The sequence below is a fragment of the Erpetoichthys calabaricus genome, chromosome 8 (genome assembly GCF_900747795.2).
Source record: "Erpetoichthys calabaricus chromosome 8, fErpCal1.3, whole genome shotgun sequence".
Taxonomy (NCBI): Eukaryota; Metazoa; Chordata; class Cladistia; order Polypteriformes; family Polypteridae; genus Erpetoichthys; species Erpetoichthys calabaricus.
In genome coordinates, this window is record NC_041401.2 from 167,163,338 (window position 1) to 167,186,406 (window position 23,069).

The following is a 23,069-nucleotide window of genomic DNA, read 5'->3' on the forward strand; positions in this document are numbered from 1 at the left end:
AACAGAAATGGGTTTGGCAGACCCAAAGCCACAAATGAATCAGAATACAGTTATCTGAGAGGCAACTACCTTGAACACTTGAAACTAATAGCACTGTCAAGGAACCCTGCTCAGGTACATCATTTTATTGGCTTGTGGTCATAATCTCATTTTCGATAACCACCCAGAGCTTGAGACCATAGCTGAGGATGGGAATGTAAACGGACCAGTAAGTCAAAAGCTGTATTCAGGTTAACCACCATGATCTTGTACGACATTCATAAAATGGTTGCTGGAGCTGCAAAGATTTGTTTGTCCATCTCACAGTCACCACTACATTTTTTTGTAAACAAGACATCAAGATACTTTAAATTCTTAGTGAGGCAGTGGCGATACAAGCCTTCGGTGCCTTCTGTGATCATGGGAACTGGCTGTACTGGTGAAAAATGTCAGGACCTACAGAGAATGCAGTTTGTTGTGTTTTTGTGAAACGTGTTTAACAACTACCATCCCAGATGCTAACGTGGAGCTACCCGGGTTTAGCACAGTTAGAGCGGACAGAGACGCAAATACCTGCGGGAAGCGGAAAGGAGGAGGACTCGCTCTCTATGTGAACACAAGGTGGTGCAACCCTGGACATGTAAACGTCAAAATCTTCACTTGCTACAGGGACATCGAACTGTTGGCCGTAAGTCTGCGTCCCTATTACTTGCCCAGAGAGTTTGGACATGTCATTGTTTTTATTGTTTACATCCCTCCTCGCGCAGACGTGGAGATAGCGGGTGACATCATCCACTCTGCTGTTGCTAAACTACAAACACAGCACCCCGAAACGATTGTGCTATTCTCTGGAGATTTTAACCATGTGACGCTGGACAAAACATTACCTGCCTTCTCCCAGTATGTGGATTGTAACACCCGGGGAAATTGGATTATTGACCTACTGTTTGCAAACGTTACGGACGCATACAGCGCCACCCCACTGCCTGCAATTGGGAAAGCAGATCATAACCTGTTCTGCTTCAGCCTCACTACAAACCAAGAGTGAGGGAGCTATCTTCAACCACATGCTCAATCAGGAAGTGGTCCCCTGAGGCAGAGCAGGCTCTGAGAGACTGCTTTGGAACTACGGACTGAGATATCCTGCAGGGGTCACATAGTGAGAACATTGAGGAGGTTGTTGACTGCACTACTGACTATATCAACTTCTGTATGGACATTGTAATTCCAGTAAGAACAGTACGCTGCTATGCTAACAAGCAGCCATGGATTATAAGTGACATCAAAGGCCTTTTGAACCAGAAGAAAAGGGCTTTTAAAGGCGGTGATCAGCATGAGCTCAAGCGCGTGCAGAAGGAACTCCGAGACCAGCTCAGGGCGGCGAAGGAGCAGTACAGGAGAAAACTGGATCAAAAGTTGCAGAATAACAGCATGAAGGAAGTGTGGAATGGGATGAAGGTCATCATTGGCTGCAGCTTGAAGCTGGGTGCCTCCATCGAGAGAGACAGGGAGAAAGCAAATCTGATTAAAAACATTTTTTAGCAGGTTTGACCACCCTAACCCACTCTCATCTCAGAGTACTGCATCCTCCATCCATCCTTCTGCTGATACCAACATAGAAGAGAGTTTTCCCCCACCCACAATTACAGCAGCCCAGGTAAGCAGAGAGCTGAGGAGACTTCGTGCCAGCAAAGCAGTGGGTCCAGATGGAGTATCGCCACGACTGTTGAAGGTCTGTGAATTGGAGCTGGGGAGTCCTCTACAGCGCATCTTCAACCTGAGCCTGGAACAGGGCAGAGTCCCAAGGCTTTGGAAAACATCTTGCATCACCCCAGTCCCAAAGGTATCACGTCCTAGTGAGCTGAATGACTTCAGGCCTGTTGCCCTGACGTCACATGTGATGAAGACCATAGAGCGGCGTCACCCTGACGTCACATGTGATGAAGACCATGGAGCGGCTGCTGCTTCACCACCTGAGGCCACAGGTCCACCACGCCCTCGACCCTCTGCAGTTCGCATACCAGGAGAAGATGGGAGTGGAGGATGCCATCACCTACATGCTACACCGATCCCTCTCCCACTTGGACAGAGGCAGTGGTACAGTTAGAATTGTGTTTCTGGACTTCTCTAGCGCCTTCAACACCATCCAACCTCTGCTCCTTAGGGACAAGCTGACAGAGATGGGAGTAGATTCATACCTGGTGACATGGATCGTGAACTATCTTACAGACAGACCTCAGTATGTGCATCTCGGGAACTGCAGGTCTGACACTGGGGTCAGCAGTGCCACAGGGGACTGTACTTTCTCCAGTCCCGTTCAGCCTATATACATCGGACTTCCAATACAACTCGGAGTCCTGCCATGTGCAAAAGTTCACTGCTATTGTGGGCTGCATCAGGAGTGGGCAGGAGGAGGAGTATAGGAACCTAATCAAGGACTTTGTTAAATGGTGCGACTCAAACCACCTACAACTGAACACCAGCAAAACCAAAGAGCTGGTTGTGGATTTTAGGAGGCCCAGGCCCCTCACGGACCCCGTGATTATCAGAGGTGACTGTGTGCAGAGGGTACAGACCTATAAATACCTGGGAGTGCAGCTGGATGATAAACTGGACTGGACTACCAATACTGATGCTCTGTGTAAGAAAGGACAGAGCCGACTATACTTCCTTAAGAGGCTGGTGTCTTCCAACATCTGCAATAAGATGCTGCAGATGTCCTATCAAATGGTTGTGGCAAGCGTCCTCTTCTACACGGTGGTGTGCTGGGGAGGCAGCATAAAGAAGGGGGACGCCTCACGCCTGGACAAACTGGTGAGGAAGGCAGGCTCTATTGTAGGCACGGAGCTGGCCAGTTTCACATCTGTGGCGGAGCGAAGGGCGCTAAACAGGCTCCTGTCAATCATGGAGAATCCACTGAACAGTATCATCTCCAGACAGAGGAGCAACTTCAGCGACAGACTGCTGTCACTGTCCTGCTCCACTGACAGACTGAGGAGATCGTTCCTCCCCCACACTATGCGACTCTTCAATTCCTCTGGCGGGGGGGTAAAACGGTAACATTATACAATGTTATTGACTGTTATACCTGCCTTGCACTCTCCACCTTGCACTGTGTTTTTATCACTCTTAAGTTTATATTGTTTAATTTATCTGTATGCTGCTGCTGAAGTATGTGAATTTCCCCTTAGATGGATAGATAGATACTTTATTAATCCCCATCTATCTATTCTTCACTGGGGGCAGCTGCTCACCACTTATCTGCAAGGCTATACCAGTCTTGTCTGTGAGAGCACCATGACCTTGGAACTGGATGTTTTAATTCTCATCCCAGCTGTATCACACCCAGCTATGAACTGGTGCACACGAAAGATGACAATGTAAGGGTGTCAGGAGGACATGAGCATCTTCAAATAGCAAAGATGAAACATAGTTTCCCAAGCTGGATACTTAGCAATACTTATCTTGAAAACAGGTGGATTAGACAAGATTCATTATTGTTGCGAGTCAAATGCTTACACCAAACAGACTTGACTTAATGACAAATATGTGATTTTATCTCTTGCCCCACAATGCCATGCAGTAGTGGCCTTAGAACCCCATATTCCTCCAGCACTTTCCACAAGATGCCATGGGATACATGATAAGTGTTTACAAAGTAAATGTAGATAGAATGGGAAAACTCTAGTGACATCTCAAGGATTTGAGGTGGTTCACTGTTCCAGGATTGAATCAAAATTGCTTCTCCTGAACCAGAGTTTCAGTCATCTGGAGGAGGGTGCATAACATAGTGTATATTAGATTACTGGGTGTGTGTACAGAATATATAGCCAAAACATTGTGTAACATTTTTTTAAGTGTGGAAATAACTTTTAATTATTTTGTTTTTTTAAATTCGGTGCATGCTGACACAGCCAAACATTAACTCTATATTTTATACTAGCCAACCCGCGGCGTAGCATACGCTGCATAATTATTTATTGATGGGTGAATACGTCCTGAAAGACACAGTTGTCCAAATGGGGTGGGTGTGAGGATACGACTGTGAGTGAATGAAAAGATGCAACTCTGGAGAGAGCAACATACAATTGTCCGTAGCCGAAAACTGGCTCTGTCTTGCGTCTTGCCTGCCATGGTCGGCTGCTTTAGTGAATTATATATATAGATAGAAGATTATACAATAGAATGAACAGCGTAATAGTAAACTAAATGTAAGAACATTGAATAACACTAAGAAAACCTTGAACAACAGAGAAAACTTAACAGTGCAAGAGTTCGCGCCATAGTGCTACGAACTGCTCGGTAAAAACACTTTTTTAATGAGTTTTAAGCACAGGGAAAAAAATGAACATTTGAAAAATCTGTAATTTGCTAAACCACTAAGAAAAGTAACATTGCAACAATGCACGCTATGAACCGATCGCTGTAAGATGTGAAAACAAAATCAAGCCCGGTGCATTCTTTAACTGCCTTCTCTGCCGTATGCGTCCAGACCCCTCTCTCTCTCTCGTGTGTGTGTGTGTGTCTCTGTCTCTCTCTCTCTCACGCGCGCGCCTGTGTGTGTCATGCTCTCTCTCTAAGAAGCAGCATGTTTGTCACGGATGCGAATCGCTGTATGCAGCGTGTGAAACAGTTTGCGATGGTGGACGCAGTCGTACGTCGTAATCGAAAGGAATAATGAAAAGACAACGTGGCTCAGAGGTGAATGTGGACTGTAGCAGAGACGAAAGCGACTGAGGCGGTGTTTGGTGAGTTGTTGCGTCCGGGCACATGAGCACGTATCCCATGGTTGTCTTCCGGCAGTGTGAATGCCTTGAGAGACAGGGTGGATGCGGCCTGGGGAATAAGGACAGTTTGTGAGTTTGCAGCTGCTATGGTCTTACACTCCAGTACATTGCTGTGAATGCTGGTAACAGTCAGGCAGGCAGGCAGGCATACTCGTCCCATGCTCTTAGAGTTGGTGGGCGTGGCTCTGTGAGTTGTTGTCGTATCCCATGGTGTTGAGTTGGTGGGCGTGGCTATGTCCTGCGTATCCCATGGTTGTCTTACGTGCCCTGTCGGCTTAGTGAATTATATATATAGATGCTGCATATCTCTCTCTATTCTATGGACTGGTACTGGTCCGGTGACAGACGGTTGGAAAACACTGCCATAGACTATTCTCATCTCCAGAAACAAAGAAAAACACATATAAATTCACTTGTCTAAGCAAAGTTATACTTGTTGTACAAAATTAAAAATGAAAGTACTCAGTTTCAGACAGGATGAAATGCCAGGACTGTAGCACAGGAACATTATTTTGCAAATAAACAAAAGTGGATGTAATAAAATGGGGCAAAAAACAAACTAGTTGGTCTTATTTAGCTCTACCAAATGAATACTTCTTGAGCTAAATAAAATGACTTTACACACAGAGCTACTTTGCTGCTATTACACCTAATTCTTAATACTTCTGGTCAAACAAACATACATGATAAAGAACTAAGTGTGAACTCAAAAACTAAGATCCATAAAGAGACTTGATTGATAAAGTCAGTATTCTGACATACGGAACTGCTTTCCAAGACACTTTCATTTTTTTAAAATGAAACAGACATATTAGGCAAAAACCTTGCACAAATGATCACTACATCATGAAGTACTGTTCCTAATTCTGCACATCTCAAACACGAGGATGTCAAATGTATGTACTCACCGGACGGCTCTGAGGCTGTGCGTTCATTGTCTGTGGAGGAGCAGCATACACCAGGGGTCCAGTTGCAGCATTCTGAGCAGGCGTGTATGGCGACTGAAAACATGGAGAAAAAGACAGAGGAGTTTGAAAGAGGAATGATTGAAAGAGGATGCTAAAATGCTTCAAATATTTTTTATTATTAAAATGACCTGACACATACTCAGTTTTTCTGAATGTGACATAAGGTCTATACTACAATGTCAAACGCATCACAGTTTTAAGTCTTAAGTTATAAGAAGCATACAAAAAGACACGGCTAATTGAGAAAACACTTTGTTTAAAGAAGCCTCATGGTAGACTCAACACAAGTGAAAAGAAGAGAGTATTAATCAGTTTTTCAGAGTATGAGACTGGGACAGCCTAATTCCTGGCAAATAACAGAACAGCGCAAAAATGATACAAAGGATACATGCAGCCCAATTACAGTTTGTTCTTTACGTTAAACCAAGCTATTGCTCGTTCTCAGGCTTTCTGACTACATATGTTGGTGCTGTGAGATGAATATGTAATATATCCAGAACTCAACCTTAAAAAGGGCAGCAAAATGTAAAGGAAAATTCTGAAGCCTATTTTTTATTTGAGGACTTTTTGGTTATGCTTTAATATGCAAACTTCCGCATATATAGATAATATATAATATCTATTATCAAGCACATGGCCAAATGTCAAAAATGCTTGATATGTAAATATGTTTTAAACCAATGTACATATATACTGTACATATTTCCAAGACCGCTTTACTTAATAATAGGTTGGCATTATTAAAGAATTTAAAACTAATAACATCTTAAACCACGCATAACAGCTTCATGGGGGAATCTCAAAAGAATATTTTGAAATGTATTTCCAACTTTGTCTTTAATTTAAATATAAATGTACCAATAGAAACAAATGTGAGGCAGAAAAAAAACGAGCAACGATTAGTTAGAAATTAAAAGAAAAAGGGATAAAAAGTTAGCAACAAAGTACCGTACAAAAAAAACAACAAAAAAATTAAACAGATGAGGAAGCAAATGTAAACAATTGTTTGTGAGAATAATACATAACAAAGAAAAAAGTACTCTCACCAAGATGCTTGTAAACATGTTATTAAAAGTATGAGTTTTAGTGACTTTAGTCTTTATCGTTTGGGTAAACTGTATAAATACCAAGTATTTTCCAAGATTTTTGAACTATTACAAGAAATTATCTTTTGCTAATGTTTTCTATCATTTACAGCTGAGCTATTCGGCTCAGATTTGTATTCCTAATATTTCATAAAAAGTAACCAGTGACAATAGACCATATTTAAATACACAAGAAATTATAAAGATAAACCAAAAATGCACAGAAAATATCTGATAAAAGGTTGTAACAAGACACTGTATTACATACAAAAATACTTTATTAAAGGATTTATCTTCTAAACACTTCTTACAGAAGGTTAGAGTAGTAAGATTTTATCATACAGGCTAATCTGTATGTGCTTGATTTTGAACATTAAATTACACTTTGTGAATCTAGTTTGGAAAATTACTTTAAGAGAATAATTTTAAATCAAATTCACGGAAAAAGCAGAGATAACATTAAAAAACATACCAGAGGTTGAGAAAGGTCTGAATTAAGGACAGATATGAAGACATAAAACAATCAAAAATGTGCTGAAATGTAGTCTACAAGCTGATGCTCACACCACTGATGTTTCTGTACTAACCTCTGACACATACCAGCAATGTCATCGACAGCATCTCTGGAGTTGGCTAACTAGTAAAATCAGTCCAATTCGATTAAAGAACAAGAAAGCCAGGCCAGAAAACTCGCATAACCAAAACAGGCCATTTTGCAAAATGGTTACTTTACTATTGTACTGCAATTCTAATACATTTGGCAAAATAAGCATCTATATATTTGTAATAAACCTCAATATTATTTTTTTCATAAAATTTTAATTTTTTTGGTTAGAGAAAAAAAAAGTTGAACAAGCCTATAAAAATGTCACGAACGTCGTTAAGGGAAAAACAGTACACTGCCACAAGTGCTCATAATCCTATTGAAGAAGCATATTTTATTTTATTCTTTTTTTTTTTTTTTTTTTTTTTAAAAGGGAAGATGTGCTTACAGGGCGGCTTTCCAAACATACCCTAACTAAAGTAAAACACATGGTTCTTAATATGTGAAACGCCTTTCAAAGTAAATGATATAACATCAAATCTGTTTAACATTACATTAATATTTGAAATGTTACGTTTATTAGCAAATAACTGTAAAATTTAATTTTGACATTCACACAATTTCAATGGGATGCACAAAATTAATTAAGGACAGGAGGATGAAGAATTGAAATTTGCCTTCAAAAAGTACTACATATAAAAATAAATATTTAATGTGAATCTGCATTGAAATTCTTTTGAAAATTAGTTATTTTAAAATACTACCCTTTACTCTTATAATAAGGATTATTACAAAAATTCAACTTCCTAAAGCCTTGGACCCACTACTACCTACATGAGGTCATCTGCAAAATCACATGGCTTCAAGGCTAATGGACACTGCAAGGGGCAAAGACGACTGCTAGTCAGTATGAATTATAAAACCAAGTGCAATAATTCAGACCGAAGAGATGTTTTTGACAAGCCATTTAAAATTTACACAACATGTAACAGTGTATTTTACTCATCTGACACTGTGACAGGCTCTTCTAGAGATCTCCAAGCTCACCATACTTTACCAAATGTACATATCATATATTCACTCCTTTTGAAATTTTACTACTAGGGTTCAGTTATTCCATATTTGCCAAGCACCATATAGTACAAAGCTGTTTAAGATTTACATAAAATTTTAAAAGCACTGTAGGCATTTTTCCATTTTTTCTTTCTTTGATTTACTTGAACTGGTACAAAATATCTGTATATGTATCATTTCTATATGCCAAACTTCAGGAACATCCTTCAACAAAATGTCAATAACTATAGTTTACTAAAAAGCACGTTCACTTCTGTATTTTAGCTATAATGTAAAAATCTAAGGAATAATATTACAAATGCAAAGAATCATTTCCTGGTGAACTATCTATATACTGTCTGCACTACTTGATTACTGTTGTTGCTTTGAACACAACATGCAGATATCTGTTGATCTAAACTGGAAAGTGCATTTGTGGAATGGTTGGGTCTGTAACTTTCAATATTCACCAAAAGTGACAAATGTCAAAATTGTGTAGCAAATACCCAGCTTAAAAGGCAAAATTCAACTGCATATTGAGATTTTCCAGGTAAGGAAGGCTTTGAGGTAATCATGGCGGTGGGAAGTGGTGACATACTGCAAGAATTTCACTTTACTCTATACAAGTGACAATAAGGGCCCTATAAAGGTACACTGAAGTTCTGATGTTAATCAGTAGCTTCTGTAGAGCAAAATGTCATAAGCAAGACAATTAATTGCTCACCTTTCAATCACATGCACCACCCTTCAAATGATAAATTATAAAAAAAAATATATCTCCTTTAAAATGTCTTATATGTTAATTGCCCAATGTAATTTTTAGTGTTGGCCTAGAACACGTTCTAATACTTACTTCTGGAAAACAGAGTAAAAGATAAATGGGAAAGGTACATTCCCATAATACTACGTGTTTGAATTGAAGATGTGCCTCTCCCACTCATTCATTGGTCAAGAATTCTGTCTTTAATTCAAACTGATGATATTATAGGAATGTGCCATTCTTTTTTTATCTTTTTCATTGAGTTTTCTGAAAGTATTAATAGTATTTTAGCAAAGAATACATGCATTTGGCACATTCTGAGAGTACTAATGGATAAAATACATGTGGATCATGCAAAATGACGTGTGAGAGGACACTTTTCACTTATCTATCTTACATCTTTTACCATTGTCCAGATTTGGTCATTGCTGGGTCCCATGGTATTTTAATCTTCATTACATACTTTCTCCATGAAAATATGAGATAAAATTTTTTTTTGCCATCGTTACAGGGTATAATACCGAACATATTTTGGGGAGAGTATTCCTTTAATACAAATGAAATAAGGACAATGAGCAGCTAAATAAACCAATAGATCACACCAAGCCATGTATATTCAATTTTCATGCAAGGCCACTAGAATTTGAATGAAATTATCCAATGGTTACTTTTAATTCTACATTTTCTATCTAGAGAAATACACTTCTACACAAAATACCACAATGAATGTCAGGGAAAATGACAACCATAGAACACACTGTACAAATAAGTGATTAAATCTAGACAGAAAAAAAATGGCAGGGGTTTTGAAATGTCCGAGAAGTCCATGATAAAAAAATGTAAATGAAATGGAATGAACTAAACTATTCCCAAAGCAAACCATCCCATCAGAATAAACAAGTAGGCAAAAAGAACTGATCAGGGAAGTCAACAAAATACCCAAAAAGTATCCTGACAGAAGAACTTATTTTCATGACTGAGACAGGACAACCTGTCCTTAGTACAGTAATCTCTTCAGCACTAGACAATGCAACCTGAACTCTGACCTCATGGGTGAATCCATTATTGTTAGGCATCTGTTGTTCCAGGAAAAACACCCAAGTTGTTGTTACAGGAAAAATTGTACACCTTCAAAAAGAAAGTGCATGAAACAGAAAGCAAAACCTAAGATTTGTAGAAATAAAAAACCTTATCTTCTCATTAACAAAACATATGAAAAATACTTTCAGCAAAAAAAAAAAAAAATCTCTTATTTAAATTAGGGAAACAAGCTTTTTTTGTAATCTGTTGTTGAATTGAGAAACTGTGTGCCTTTGAGCACTACATAACTCTTATTATGTCAGAAGTTCACTGTAAGGCTGAATGACTAAAGGGGAATGACAGTACCGGAACATCAACAATAACAGAAACCCAATGATATTACCGGTAGATTGACTAACCTGACATACTAGGACCCTCAAACACATTGTAGATTCATGACATAAAATTCAAATGTCTGGTATAAACGCAAAATGCAGAATGAATGAAAAAATAACACATCAGCTCAACAGAACCATTTAACATCACCCACTTCAATGCTAAAATGGTGCAGGCAATATGATGTCAAGTAGATGCTTTCCATATAAAATGAAATGAAATGAAATGTCAATTGCCAGGAAAGAGAAGACAATGAAAAGGCCAAAATGTAGGAAAACCTTTAAGGAGAATCAACTTATACCTTTTACCAGAAATATGGTAGATCAGCAAAGATTAGTTGAAAAAATCCAGATGTGCAAAAATTTCAAAAACACATACCCATTAAGATTCAATGTTAAAAGCTCTGTCAAATTATTGACTCAGGAGGAACAATATAAACTCATCTCTCTATTATAAAAAAAAATCCTTGGAGAGAAAGACTTGGGAGACAAGACGTGATCTTCACGTGAAGATCACGGAAGACACTTAAAAAACCCGCAAGACGAAAGAGATTGGCCATGGAGCGTCTTGGTGCATCTTGAGACTTGGTGCTGAGAGATTAACCCAGGACTGTCTCGCAGGGACATAGAACATGAGGTTCTTGCAAGACATGCCCTACTTACAACCAATATCAAATAACACCATGGCCAGCAAAACACTCAGTCGTGTTTTGGCTTTGAGCACAGATCCAGGGCTCTCAGCGCATATAAAGTGTACAAGGACAATACGTTATACAGTAGATGAAATATCGACGACTAAGTGAAGAAGAAAGAGCAGCAAGGATGAAGAGAGACTCAAAAGCGTTGGAGAGAAAAAAATACAAAAAAGAAAAAGAATAATCTAGGTGCAAATTCAGAAAATAAGGAAAGTAATTATCAGCCAGGAACAAGTGGAACTGAAAAAAAAAAAGCACGTCCAAAAGACAAAGTAGAACTTCATAAAGACGTTCACAAACGTTGCCGTTATACACATGCAGAGCAGGTTAGAGATTATGAAAGCAGTGGAATTCAAAAGGCTCAGAAAAACGGCGCAATACACATGTAGATAAAGTTAAAGAATATGAAAGCAGGAAAATTAGAAAGTATCAAAAAAAGAAAGTAAAGATCGCAGTAGCACAAACAAATGGAAATTATTACTTGAAAAAATGGAAAATAATCACCACGGACCAGGTGTTATTGGAAAAAAAAAAAAAAGCAGGAGAAAGCGTGGTCAGAAATAAAAGACAGTAGAAAACAAAGTCAAATGTAATAAAGAGGTTAAAAAACAAGGGGGGCAAACACATGCAGAGCAGGTTAGAGATAATGAAAACTGGAATTCAAAAGAATCAAAAAAAAAAAAAAAAAAGTAGGCGTAAAACACATGCAGAGCAAGATACAGAGTATGAAAGCAGAAAAAAACAAAAGTGTCGAAACAAAGGAAGTAAACATCGCATTAGCACAAACAAACAGAAATTATTACTCAGAGAAATAATGAAAAGGTAAATAGAGATCGAATATATGGACATAGGTCATATGTCAGAAGTATGTAAATATTGTAAGGCTTTAAAGTTTAAGTCAGAGAATTTCAAAAGCGAGGTTTACCTCACATGCGTTTATTGGTTACATTGCAAATAAAATTATTAACTGCTGATGATGTAGATCGTTTTGTCTGTGCTGAAATTCCAAACAGAGAAACCTATTCTGAATAATGGTACAAAGTCATTAAACACATGTCTCAAGGACCTCATTTAAAAGATTTAGCAGGTTGGGACTCAAAGATTCCAAATATTGTTTTTACTGAAGTTCTGAAATAAAAGTGAAACTAATGAAATAGCAACAATTCAAAGAAAAAAAAATATTAAAAGTGTGCATCTGGAAAACCAAACACGGGGGTTGGCGAGCGAAGCCCCCTAGTTTATATATATACACATATATATACACATACACACACACACACACACATACACAGTCATATGAAAAAGTTTGGGAACCCCTCTCAGCCTGTATAATAATCTACTTTCAACAAAAAAGATAACAGTGGTATGTCTTTCATTTCCTAGGAACATCTGAGTACTGGGGTGTTTTCAGAACAAAGATTTTTAGTGAAGCAGTATTTAGTTGTATGAAATTAAATCAAATGGGAAAAACTGGCTGTGCAAAAATTTGGGTCCCATTGTAATTTTGCTGATTTCAATGCATGTAACTGCTCAATGCTGATTACTTGCAACACCAAATTGGTTGGATTAGTTTGTTAAGCCTTGAACTCATAGACAGGTGTGTCCAATCATGAGAAAAGGTATTTAAGGTGGTCAATTGCAAGTTGTGCTTCCCTTAGACTCTCCTCTGAAGAGTGACAGCATGGGATCCTCAAAGCAACTCTCTAAAGATCTGAAAACAAAGATTGTTCAGTATCATGGTTTAGGGGAAGGCTCCAAAAAGCTATCTCAGAGGTTTAAACTGTCATTTTCAACTGTAAGGAATTTAATCAGGAAATGGAAGGCCACAGGCACAGTTGCTGTTAAACCCAGCAGGTCTGGCAGGCCAAGAAAAATACAGGAGTGGTATATGCGCAGGATTGTGAGAATGGTTACAGACAACCTGCAGATCACCTCCAAAGACCTGAAAGAACATCTTGCTGCAGATGGTGTATCTGTACATCGTTCTACAATTCAGTGAAATTTGCACAAAGAACATCTGTATGGCAGGGTGTTGAGGAAGAATCCCTTTCTGCACTCACGCCACAAACAGAGTTGCTTGTTGTATGCAAATGCTCATTTAGACAAGCCAGATTCATTTTGGAGCAAAGTGCTTTGGACTGATGAGACAAAAATTGAGTTATTTGACCATAACAAAAAGCGCTTTGCATGGTGGAAGAAGAACACTGCATTCCAAGAAAAGCACCTGCTACCTACTGTCAAATTTGGTGGAGGTTCCATCATGCTGTGTGGCTAGTGCAAGGACTGGGGCCCTTGTTAAAGTCAAGGGTCGGATGAATCAACCCAATATCAACAAATTCTTCAGGATAATGTTCAAGCATCAGTCACAAAGTTGAAGTTACGCAGGGGTTGGATATTCCAACACGACAATGACCCAAAACACAGTTCGAAATCTACAAAGACATTCATGCAGAGGGAGAAGTACAATGTTCTGGAATGGCCGTCACAGTCCCCTGACTTGAATATCATCGAAAATCTATGGGATGATTTGAAGCAGGCTGTCCATGCTCAGCAGCCATCAAATTGAACTGAACTGGAGAGATTTTGTATAGAAGAATGATCAAAAATACCTCCATCCAGAATCCAGACACTCATCAACGGCTATAGGAGGCATCTAGAGGCTGTTATATTTGCAAAAGGAGGCTTGACTAAGTATTGATGTAATATCTCTGTTGGGGTGCCCAAATTTATGCACCTGTCTAATTTTTTTTATGATGCATATTGCATATTTTCTGTGAATCCAATAAACTCAATGTCACTATTGAAATACTACTGTTTCCATAAGGCATGTCATATATTAAAAGGATGGTGCTACTTTGAACGCTCAGCCAATAATACAGAAAAATCCAAAGAATAAAAGAGGGGTTCCCAAACGTTTTCATATGATTGTGTATATTATATATATATATATATGAATGGAACAGAATATATATATATATGAGAGAGAGAGAGAGAGAGAGAGAGAGAGTAAACCCTTGTTTATAACGGTTAATCCGTTCCAGACTCTACAGGATAAATGAATTTCCGCGAAGTAGGATTCTTTATTTATAATATAATAAATATATAATATATATTTATAATATTATATTTTTGCAGTTAGAGCATAGAAAATCTGTTTACGGCCTTCTAAATATGTTTATTTAACATTATTAGAGCCCTCTAGACATGAAATAACACCCTTTAGTCAAAAGTTTAAACTGTGCTCCATGACAAGACAGAGATGACAGTTCCGTCTCACAATTAAAAGAATGCAAACATATCTTCCTCTTCAAAGGAGTGCGCGTCAGGAGCAGAGAATGTCAGAGAGAGAGAGAGAGAGAGAGAGAGAGAGAGAGAGAGAGAGAGAGAGAGAGAGAGAAAAGCAAACAATCAAAAATCAATAGGGCTGTTCGGGCTTTTAAGTATGCGAAGCACCGCCGGACAAAGCAGCTGCAAGGAAGGGAGCAATGTGAAGGTAGTCTTTCAGCATTTTTTAGAGGCGCGTCCGTATCCTCTAGGCCACTGTGCGAACAGCCGCTCTGCTCACACCCCCTCCCGTCAGGAGCAGAGAATGTCAGAGAGAGTGAGAGAGACAGAGAAAAGCAAACAATCAAAAATAAAAACGTGCTGTTTGGGCTTTCAAGTATGCGAAGCACAGCGTGGGAAGCATATCGTATATCATTGAGGAGTTTTATTTAATATGTAATACGTGCTCTGGTTGGGTAGCTTCTCAGCCATCTGCCAATAGCGTCCCTTGTATGAAATCAACTGGGCAAACCAACTGAGGAAGCATATACCATAAATTAAAAGACCCATTGTCCGCAGAAATCCGTGAACCAGATTGGTTTCGTCCGTTTATAGGAGATGGACGTCTGAAGCAGAGCTCCGCTAGCAGCGGCTTTATTTTCCCACGTATTTCATATTACTTAGAGGTATCCTGTATTTAACCCGACCAAGGAACTTCCACTACAATATACAAGCATGAGTAACAAGAAGAAAAGTCAGAAAGAACCGGAAAAGAAACTTAAAGCTGCATCGAAGTCCGGACAGACTTCCGGCCTGAGTGCAAGTGTAAGGTATGGCATCACGGAGACTGACCTAGAACAGGCAGACGAGTGCGCAGAATTCCTGGGACCCCGCTCCATTGTATCGTCTCCAGTCGAGAGTGAAAATGGGAGCGAAGGCGCAAGTGATACAGGTCGCGAGGGATCGCCAATTTCTGAGGATCATTCGAGACTAGAAAGGGCTCTGCAGGACGTGCTCTCATCTACTCATCGCGAGCCTGTAACAGGAGCTGCATTTTCACTTGCGGAGCACGAAAGCAGAAGCGAACTGTCCGAACTGAAAGAGATGATCGCTACACAGAAAGAGATGATCGCTACACAGTCCACTGCCATAGTTACGGCCATGAAGGAGCTTAAGAAAGATAACACAAATAATCTTAAGAAGGTGGCCACTGAGCTCAAGAAGGATAACAAAGATAAGGAAACGCGTCTATTTGAACGTTTTGACGTGAACTTTAAAGGCATGTTGGAGAAATTAGTGGAACACATTGAAGAAACTAACTCCAAACTGAAAAGGCTTGATGATCATATTAATGACGTTTCAGATCAGCTGGAAGACGTTAAGCAGGGACTCACGGCTCGAGTGGAAACAGCGGAACAAATGGCATCTAACGCCGATGAAAAAGCCACAGCTGCGAACTCGGAATACAAAAAACTTGGAGACAGACTTGCAGCCCTGGAGGATGGGTGCAGAAGAAATAATATAAGAATTGAGGGTATACCTGAGAAACGAGAAAGCTCAAGCCCAGTGAAATTTGCAGTAGAATTACTGTCGAAAATAATTGGAGATGACTTTAAACTCGACAATGAGATAGCCACGGCTTATCGCACAAAGATACCAAGCGCCTTTAAAGCTAGGTCTTTTATTGTCCGCTTCGAACGACTAAGATGTAAGCTTGATGTGATGGCACTTCTCAGACACAAGCAAGAGATTATATTCGAAAATAATCTTATTCGTATTTTTCCCGACTTCTCACCATCAACAGCTGCAAAACGCAGATCCTACAACGACATTAAAAGGATGCTACGGGAAGCCGATATCAAATACAGCCTCTTGTATCCTGCCAAACTGAAAGTGGAAATTCAAGATGGACATTAGATCTTCTTCAGCAAAGAAGAAGCTGAAAAAGAATTAAAGAAGCTGTTTCCGACACTTTTTTGAAAGTTAATTAAAATTAAAGAGCCGTATTCTATCAAGGCACGGGAAAGACCTATGATCTGATCGCTGGATCCATGTTTAAAGAGACTGGTATTATAATTATACATCTTATTTTCTTCTTTTTTTTTTTTTTTTTGTTTTTAGCTGGACTTTATATGTTATATGCTTATGTTTTAATCAGAGTTATAGAGTTATAGACGTGAGTGTGAAAATGTGGAAGTGATTAAAGTAGGATTCGTTTTATTTATTTATTTTTTTATTCCTTTTTTTTTTTAAATTAATTAATTTATTTATTTATTTATTTATTTTATTTTACTATACCTTAAAGTAGACTGTTTAACTTCATACCCTTGGTTTATTGCTTTTTCTACTATTTATACTGTACTATTACCATTACACTATTACAGTAGGAATTACCAGGTTTATCCTAGACTAGTTTTTAAAATCACTCCCAGGGTTGTTTTTTTTTTTTTTTTTTTTAATCTTAATATCTTAACTTAAAAGCGCTGAAGATTATTTCAAGCTTAAATATTGTTAATGAGAACATTTTCGGCAGATAGTATTAAGGATTTAACTGTAAAAGATATCTCTGTTTTAATTCTGTAACGCCACTGCAGGGTGGGGTTTGTTTTGTTTTGGACGTGCTCTGTCTCTTCGTATGTCAGAGGACTGGAACATCGCGAAGTGGGGTCTAGCCTCATGTGGGGAGGCAAAATGGGGGGGTGGGGGGATAAAGGGGGGAGAGAAGGAGAGCAGGTTATATTTAATCTATTCTTATAATCCTTATAATTATAAATATCAATGCAGCAACAGGCTAACATGCAACAACTCCTGGGGAATCTTGAAACTAAGATTAAAACTGCCATATTACCAATTAAAACTATAAAATGACATTAAAAACTCAGAATCAATGTCTCCATGATGGGACAGTTAACTTTGTGAGCTGGAATGTTAAAGGCCTGAATCACGAATTAAAGAGAAAGAAAGTATGCTCTCACCTAACAGGCTTAAACGTTAAAATAGTATTTTTACAGGAGACCCACTTACTAACCAAGGATCAGTTCAGATTACAAAAAGACTGGACTGGCCAAATGTTCCATTCTAGCTTTATAAAGAAAACTAGAGGGGTGGGAATTCTCATACATAGAACAGTTCCATTTGTAGCATCAGAGGTAGTGTCGGACCCTGAAGGGAGATATGTGATGGTCATGGGCAACTTATATAACAGTAAAATGATTTTGATAAATGTTTATGTACCCAATGTTGATGATAAGGAATTCATGCAAAATCTATTTGCATCCATTCCCAATGTGAACACTCATAAAATTATAATGGCTGGGGACTTTAATTGTGTTTTAAATCCACTCTTAGATAGGACTCCCGTGACAGGGGGGACGACATCTAATACTGCAAAGATAATTACACAGTTTTTAAATGATCACAACTTATCAGACCCCTGGAGGTTTCTTGATCCAAACTCAAGAACATATTCGTTCTACTCACCAGTGCATTATAGCTACTCAAGAATTGATTATTTTTTTATAGATAATAATTTCCTGCCTACAATTAAATCATGCAAATATGACACAATTGTTATCTCTGACCATGCCCCTCTAGTCTTGGAGCTAAAATCAATAAGCCCCTCGTACTCACCTCGCAGATGGCGTCTTAACCCTCTTTTATTGGCAGACGAGAACTGCACAGAATTTATATCCAAACAAATCAGCTTCTTCCTAGAGACAAACACGTCTACAGAGGTTTCTGCAGCAACACTCTGGGAAACTCTAAAGGCCTTCCTAAGAGGCCAGATTATTTCATATCTTTCCCATAGAAATAAATTAGAAACCAAGAAAGTGTCAGAGCTAAGAAATGAAATTACTAGAATAGATGAAGAACAAGCCAGGCGTCCAAGTGAAGCTCTTCACAGGAAAAGGCAGGCCCTGCATACAGAACTTAACATCTTAACAACTAAAGAAACTGAACAACTTATTTATAAGTCTAGACAGCATTACTATGAACACGGAGAAAAAGCTAGTAAGCTTTTAGCTCAACAAATTCATAAACAAGAAGTTCACAATGCAATACCAGTAATCACCAACAAGAATGGAGAAGAAATCATCGACCATAATAAAATAATGCACACATTTAGAGATTACTATAAGTCTTTATATTCCACTGAGCCCAAAGAAGACAACACGCAATCTAATGCATTTCTGGATAATTCACAAATACCACAAATAGATGCTTTAAGTGCTGAGGAACTAGATAAACCTCTAACGCTAACAGAATTACTAGATGCTATAAAGTCACTACAAAGCGGGAAATCATCAGGCCCTGATGGTTACCCCGTAGAGTTTTATAAGAAATTCTCCACTCAGGTAGCTCCACTCTTATTGGTAACATTTACAGAAGCTAAAGACCACCAAATACTACCTCAAACATTTCGACAAGCATTAATCACCGTCTTTCCTAAACAAAATAAGGACTTGTTACAATGTGCTTCATATAGACCAATTTCACTCCTGAATAATGATGTTAAGATACTCTCAAAAATCCTAGCTAGAAGGATAGAGAAAGTGCTGCCCTCGGTAATATCACAAGATCAAACTGGATTTATTAAAGGCCGACATCTATCTTCAAATCTCCGACGCTTGTTTAATGTTATATATTCACCAGCAAAATCAAACACCCCAGAGATATTACTATCATTAGACGCAGAAAAGGCATTTGACATGATCGAATGGAATTACCTTTTCACTGCATTGGAGAAATTTGGGTTTGGCCCGAATATTTGTGCTTGGATTAAACTACTGTATACCAGTCCAGAAGCTTCAGTTTGTATTAATAAAATTTGCTCAGACTACTTTAAACTAGAACGTGGTACCAGACAAGGATGTCCCTTGTCGCCACTGTTGTTTGCAATCGCTATTGAACCACTGGCGGTTCACTGCCGAAATTCTCATCAGATAAAGGGGATTGTCAGAGAAGGACTGGAACAGAAAATTTCTTTATATGCAGATGATATGGTCTTATATATATCGGACCCAGAAAACACTGTCCCTGCTGTTTTAACAGCACTAACAGAATTTCAAAAGATATCTGGTCTTAGAATTAATCTGAATAAAAGTATACTCTTTCCAGTGAACTCACAAGCATATAATAATAAATTAGACACCCTACCTTTTACCATAGCAGATCAGTTTAAATACCTAGGGGTAAATATCACAAGTAAACATAAAGCTCTTTATCAACAAAATTTTGGCGTCTGTATGGAAAAAATTAAGCAAGACTTGCATAGATGGTCAACCCCTTCATCTCACTCTAGCCGGAAGAATTAACATCGTTAAGATGAATATCCTTCCTAAACTTCTCTTTTTATTTCAAAACATTTCAATATATATCAATAAATCGTTTTTTAAACAGTTAGATTCAATAATAACCTCATTCATTTGGAACTCAAAACACCCACGTATCCGAAGAGCGACCCTACAAAGACCTCAGGCAGAAGGTGGCATGGCTTTACCTAATTTTCAGTTTTATTACTGGGCAGCAAACATACAAGCCATAAAAAACCTGGACACAAATAAATGCACATACACAGGCTTGGTCTGCAATAGAAGTAAAATCCTGTAGTACTTCTTTATATTCCCTGCTCTGCTCTCCAATAAATGAAAGTTATCGCAAATATACTAATAACCCAATTGTGCTTTACTCACTCAGAATATGGAACCAAATTAGGAAGCATTTTAAGATGGAAAATCTTTTATCAGTGGCACCTCTGCAAGGGAACCACCTCTTTCAACCTTCGCAAGTATATCCAGTTTTTAATACCTGGAAAAGTTTTGGATTAAAATGCTCAGAGATCTTATATAGACAACATATTTACATCTTTTGAACAATTACGTTCAAAATTTAACCTCCCAGCTACACATTTCTTTTACTATCTTCAAATTAGAAATTTTGTTAAACAGAAATTGCCCGATTTCCCCCACCTTGCACCCTCCACAATGCTGGAAAAAATACTGCTCAATTCCGAGGAAACAAACACTATTTCCGCAATATATAAAATCTTATTAGAGTCCCTACCTTTCAAAGATCCAAGAGGACATTGGGAAGAAGATCTCTTAATCAATATATCAGAAAAGGAGTGGAAGGTAGCAAAGCAGAGAATTCACTCGAGTTCTATATGCGCAAAGCATAGAATTATTCAACTAAAAATTATATATCGAGCTCATCTGTCTCGCTTAAAACTGTCCAAAATGTTTCCAGGCCAGGATCCAACCTGCGAGCGCTGCAACCAAGCTCCTGCCTCACTGGGTCACATGTCTGGGCCTGCACCAAACTAACATCATTTTGGACAAAAATTTTTAAGTGCCTCTCAGATAGCCTTAGTATCACAATCCCCTCCTAACCCACTAACAGCTGTGTTTGGTGTCCTTCCAGATGGACTTGAATTGGAGAAGGACAAACAAACGGTGATTGCATTCACTACACTCTTGGCACGCAGACTTATTTTGTTAAATTGGAAGAATCCTAATTCTCCTCTTATAAGTCAGTGGGAAACTGATGTTTTATATTATTTGAAATTGGAAAAAATCAAATTTTCAGTTAGAGGATCTGTACAAAATTTTTTCAAAACTTGGCAGGATTAATCAATATTATTTTAGAATAAGAGAATTAACTATTATTGCATTTAACTCCCTTCTCCATCTCTTATTTATATAGATATTTACTTCTCCCCTTCTTTTGTCTAATGTTGCCTTATTAAAAAGCTTAAAGCAATTTTCCTTTAGCTAAGCTCTCCTTCTCAGGGGTGGGGTTTGATTTGTCTTCAAATTTGTTGGGTTATAAATTGATCTGTTTGTATGGAATGATTACAATGAAAATTAATAAAATAAAAATATTTAAAAAAAAAAAGAAATCCGTGAACCAGCAAAAAATACGTGATATATATTTAGATATGCTTACATTTAAAATCCGCAATGGAGTGAAGCGCGATATAGCGAGGGATCACTGTATATATTATATATTATATACATACATACACACACATACACACACTGTATTATATTTATTTCTTTTCATTTTGCTGATTCTGGATTACTGTATTGCTAATGAAAACCCAAAATTCAGTATCTCAGAGAATTAGAATATTGTGAATGAGTTCAATATTGTAGACTCCTGGTGTCACACTCCACTGAGCTAATTAACCCAAAACACCTGCAAAGGCATCCTGGGCTTTAAAAATGTTTCTCAGTCTAATTCAGTAGGCCACACAATCATGGGGAAGACTGCTGACTTGACAGTTGTCCAGAAGACAGTCATTGACACCCTCCACGAGGAGGATAAGCCACACAAGGTCATTGCTAAAGAAGCTGGCTGTTCACAGACTGTTTTATCCAAACATATTAAAGGAAAGTTGAGTGGAAGGGAAAAATGTGGCAGAAAAAAGTGCACAAGAAACAGGGATAACCACAGACTGCGGCTGGAGTCAGTGCTTCAAGAGCCACCACACACAGACGTACCCAGGACATGGGCTACAACGGTTGCATTCCTTGTGTCAAGCCACTCCTGAATCAGAGACAACGTCAGAAGCGTCTTAACTGGGCTAAGGAGTAAATGGACTGGACTGTTGCTCAGTGGTCCAAAGTCCTCTTTTCAGATTAAAGTAAATTTTGCTTTTCATTCAGAAATCAAGGACCCACAGTCTGGAGGAAGATTGAAGAGGCACAGAATCCAAGTTGCTTGAGGTTCAGTGTAAAGTTTCCACAGTCAATAATGATTTGGGGAGCCATGTCATCTGCTGGTGTTGGTTCACTATGTTTTATCAAGTCTAAAGTCAGTGCAGCCGTCTACCAGGAAATTTTAGAGCACTTCATGCTTTCCTTTGCTGACCAGCTTCATGGAGATGCTTATTTCATTTTCCAGCAGGACTGGGCACCTGCCCACACTGCCAAAAGTAACAATACCTGGTTTAATGACCATGGTATCACTGTGTTTGATTGGCCAGCAAACTCGCCTGACCTAAACCACATAGAGAATCTATCGGGGATTGTCAAGAGGAAGATGAGAGACACCAGACCCAACAATGCAGACGAGCTGAAGGCCGCTATCAAAGCATCCTGGGCTTCCATAACACCTCAGCAGTGCCACAGGCTGATGATCGCCTCCATGCCATGCCACATTGATGCAGTAATTCATACAAAAGGAGCCCCGGCCAAGTATTGTGTGCATATATGGACATACTTTTCAGTAGGCCAACAGTTCTGTATTAAAAATCATTTTTTTATTGGTCTTATGTAATATTCTAATTTTCTGAGATAGTGAATTTTGGGTTTTCATTACATGTAGGCCATAATCAGCAAAATGAAAAGAAATAAACACTTAAAATAAATCACTGTGTGTAATGAATCTATGTAATACAGGAATTTCACTTTTTGAATCGAATTACTGAAATAAATGAACTTTTCGATGATATTGTAATTTGAGATGCACCTATATATTATATACACATACACATTATATATATATATATATATATA

General features: G+C 38.4%; 1 protein-coding gene across 15 annotated transcripts in view; it reads right to left on the reverse strand.

Moving 5' to 3' along the window:
* The window catches only part of LOC114656263 (eukaryotic translation initiation factor 4 gamma 3-like), a 271,004-nt gene that overhangs the window by 156,188 nt on the left and 91,747 nt on the right, over positions 1–23,069 (reverse strand). For all 15 annotated transcript variants that reach the window (XM_051930350.1, XM_051930345.1, XM_051930342.1 and 12 more), the window contains one exon: positions 5,675–5,767. In XM_051930350.1, the coding sequence (XP_051786310.1) occupies positions 5,675–5,767 (93 nt within the window). The remainder of the gene's footprint in view (positions 1–5,674; positions 5,768–23,069) is intronic.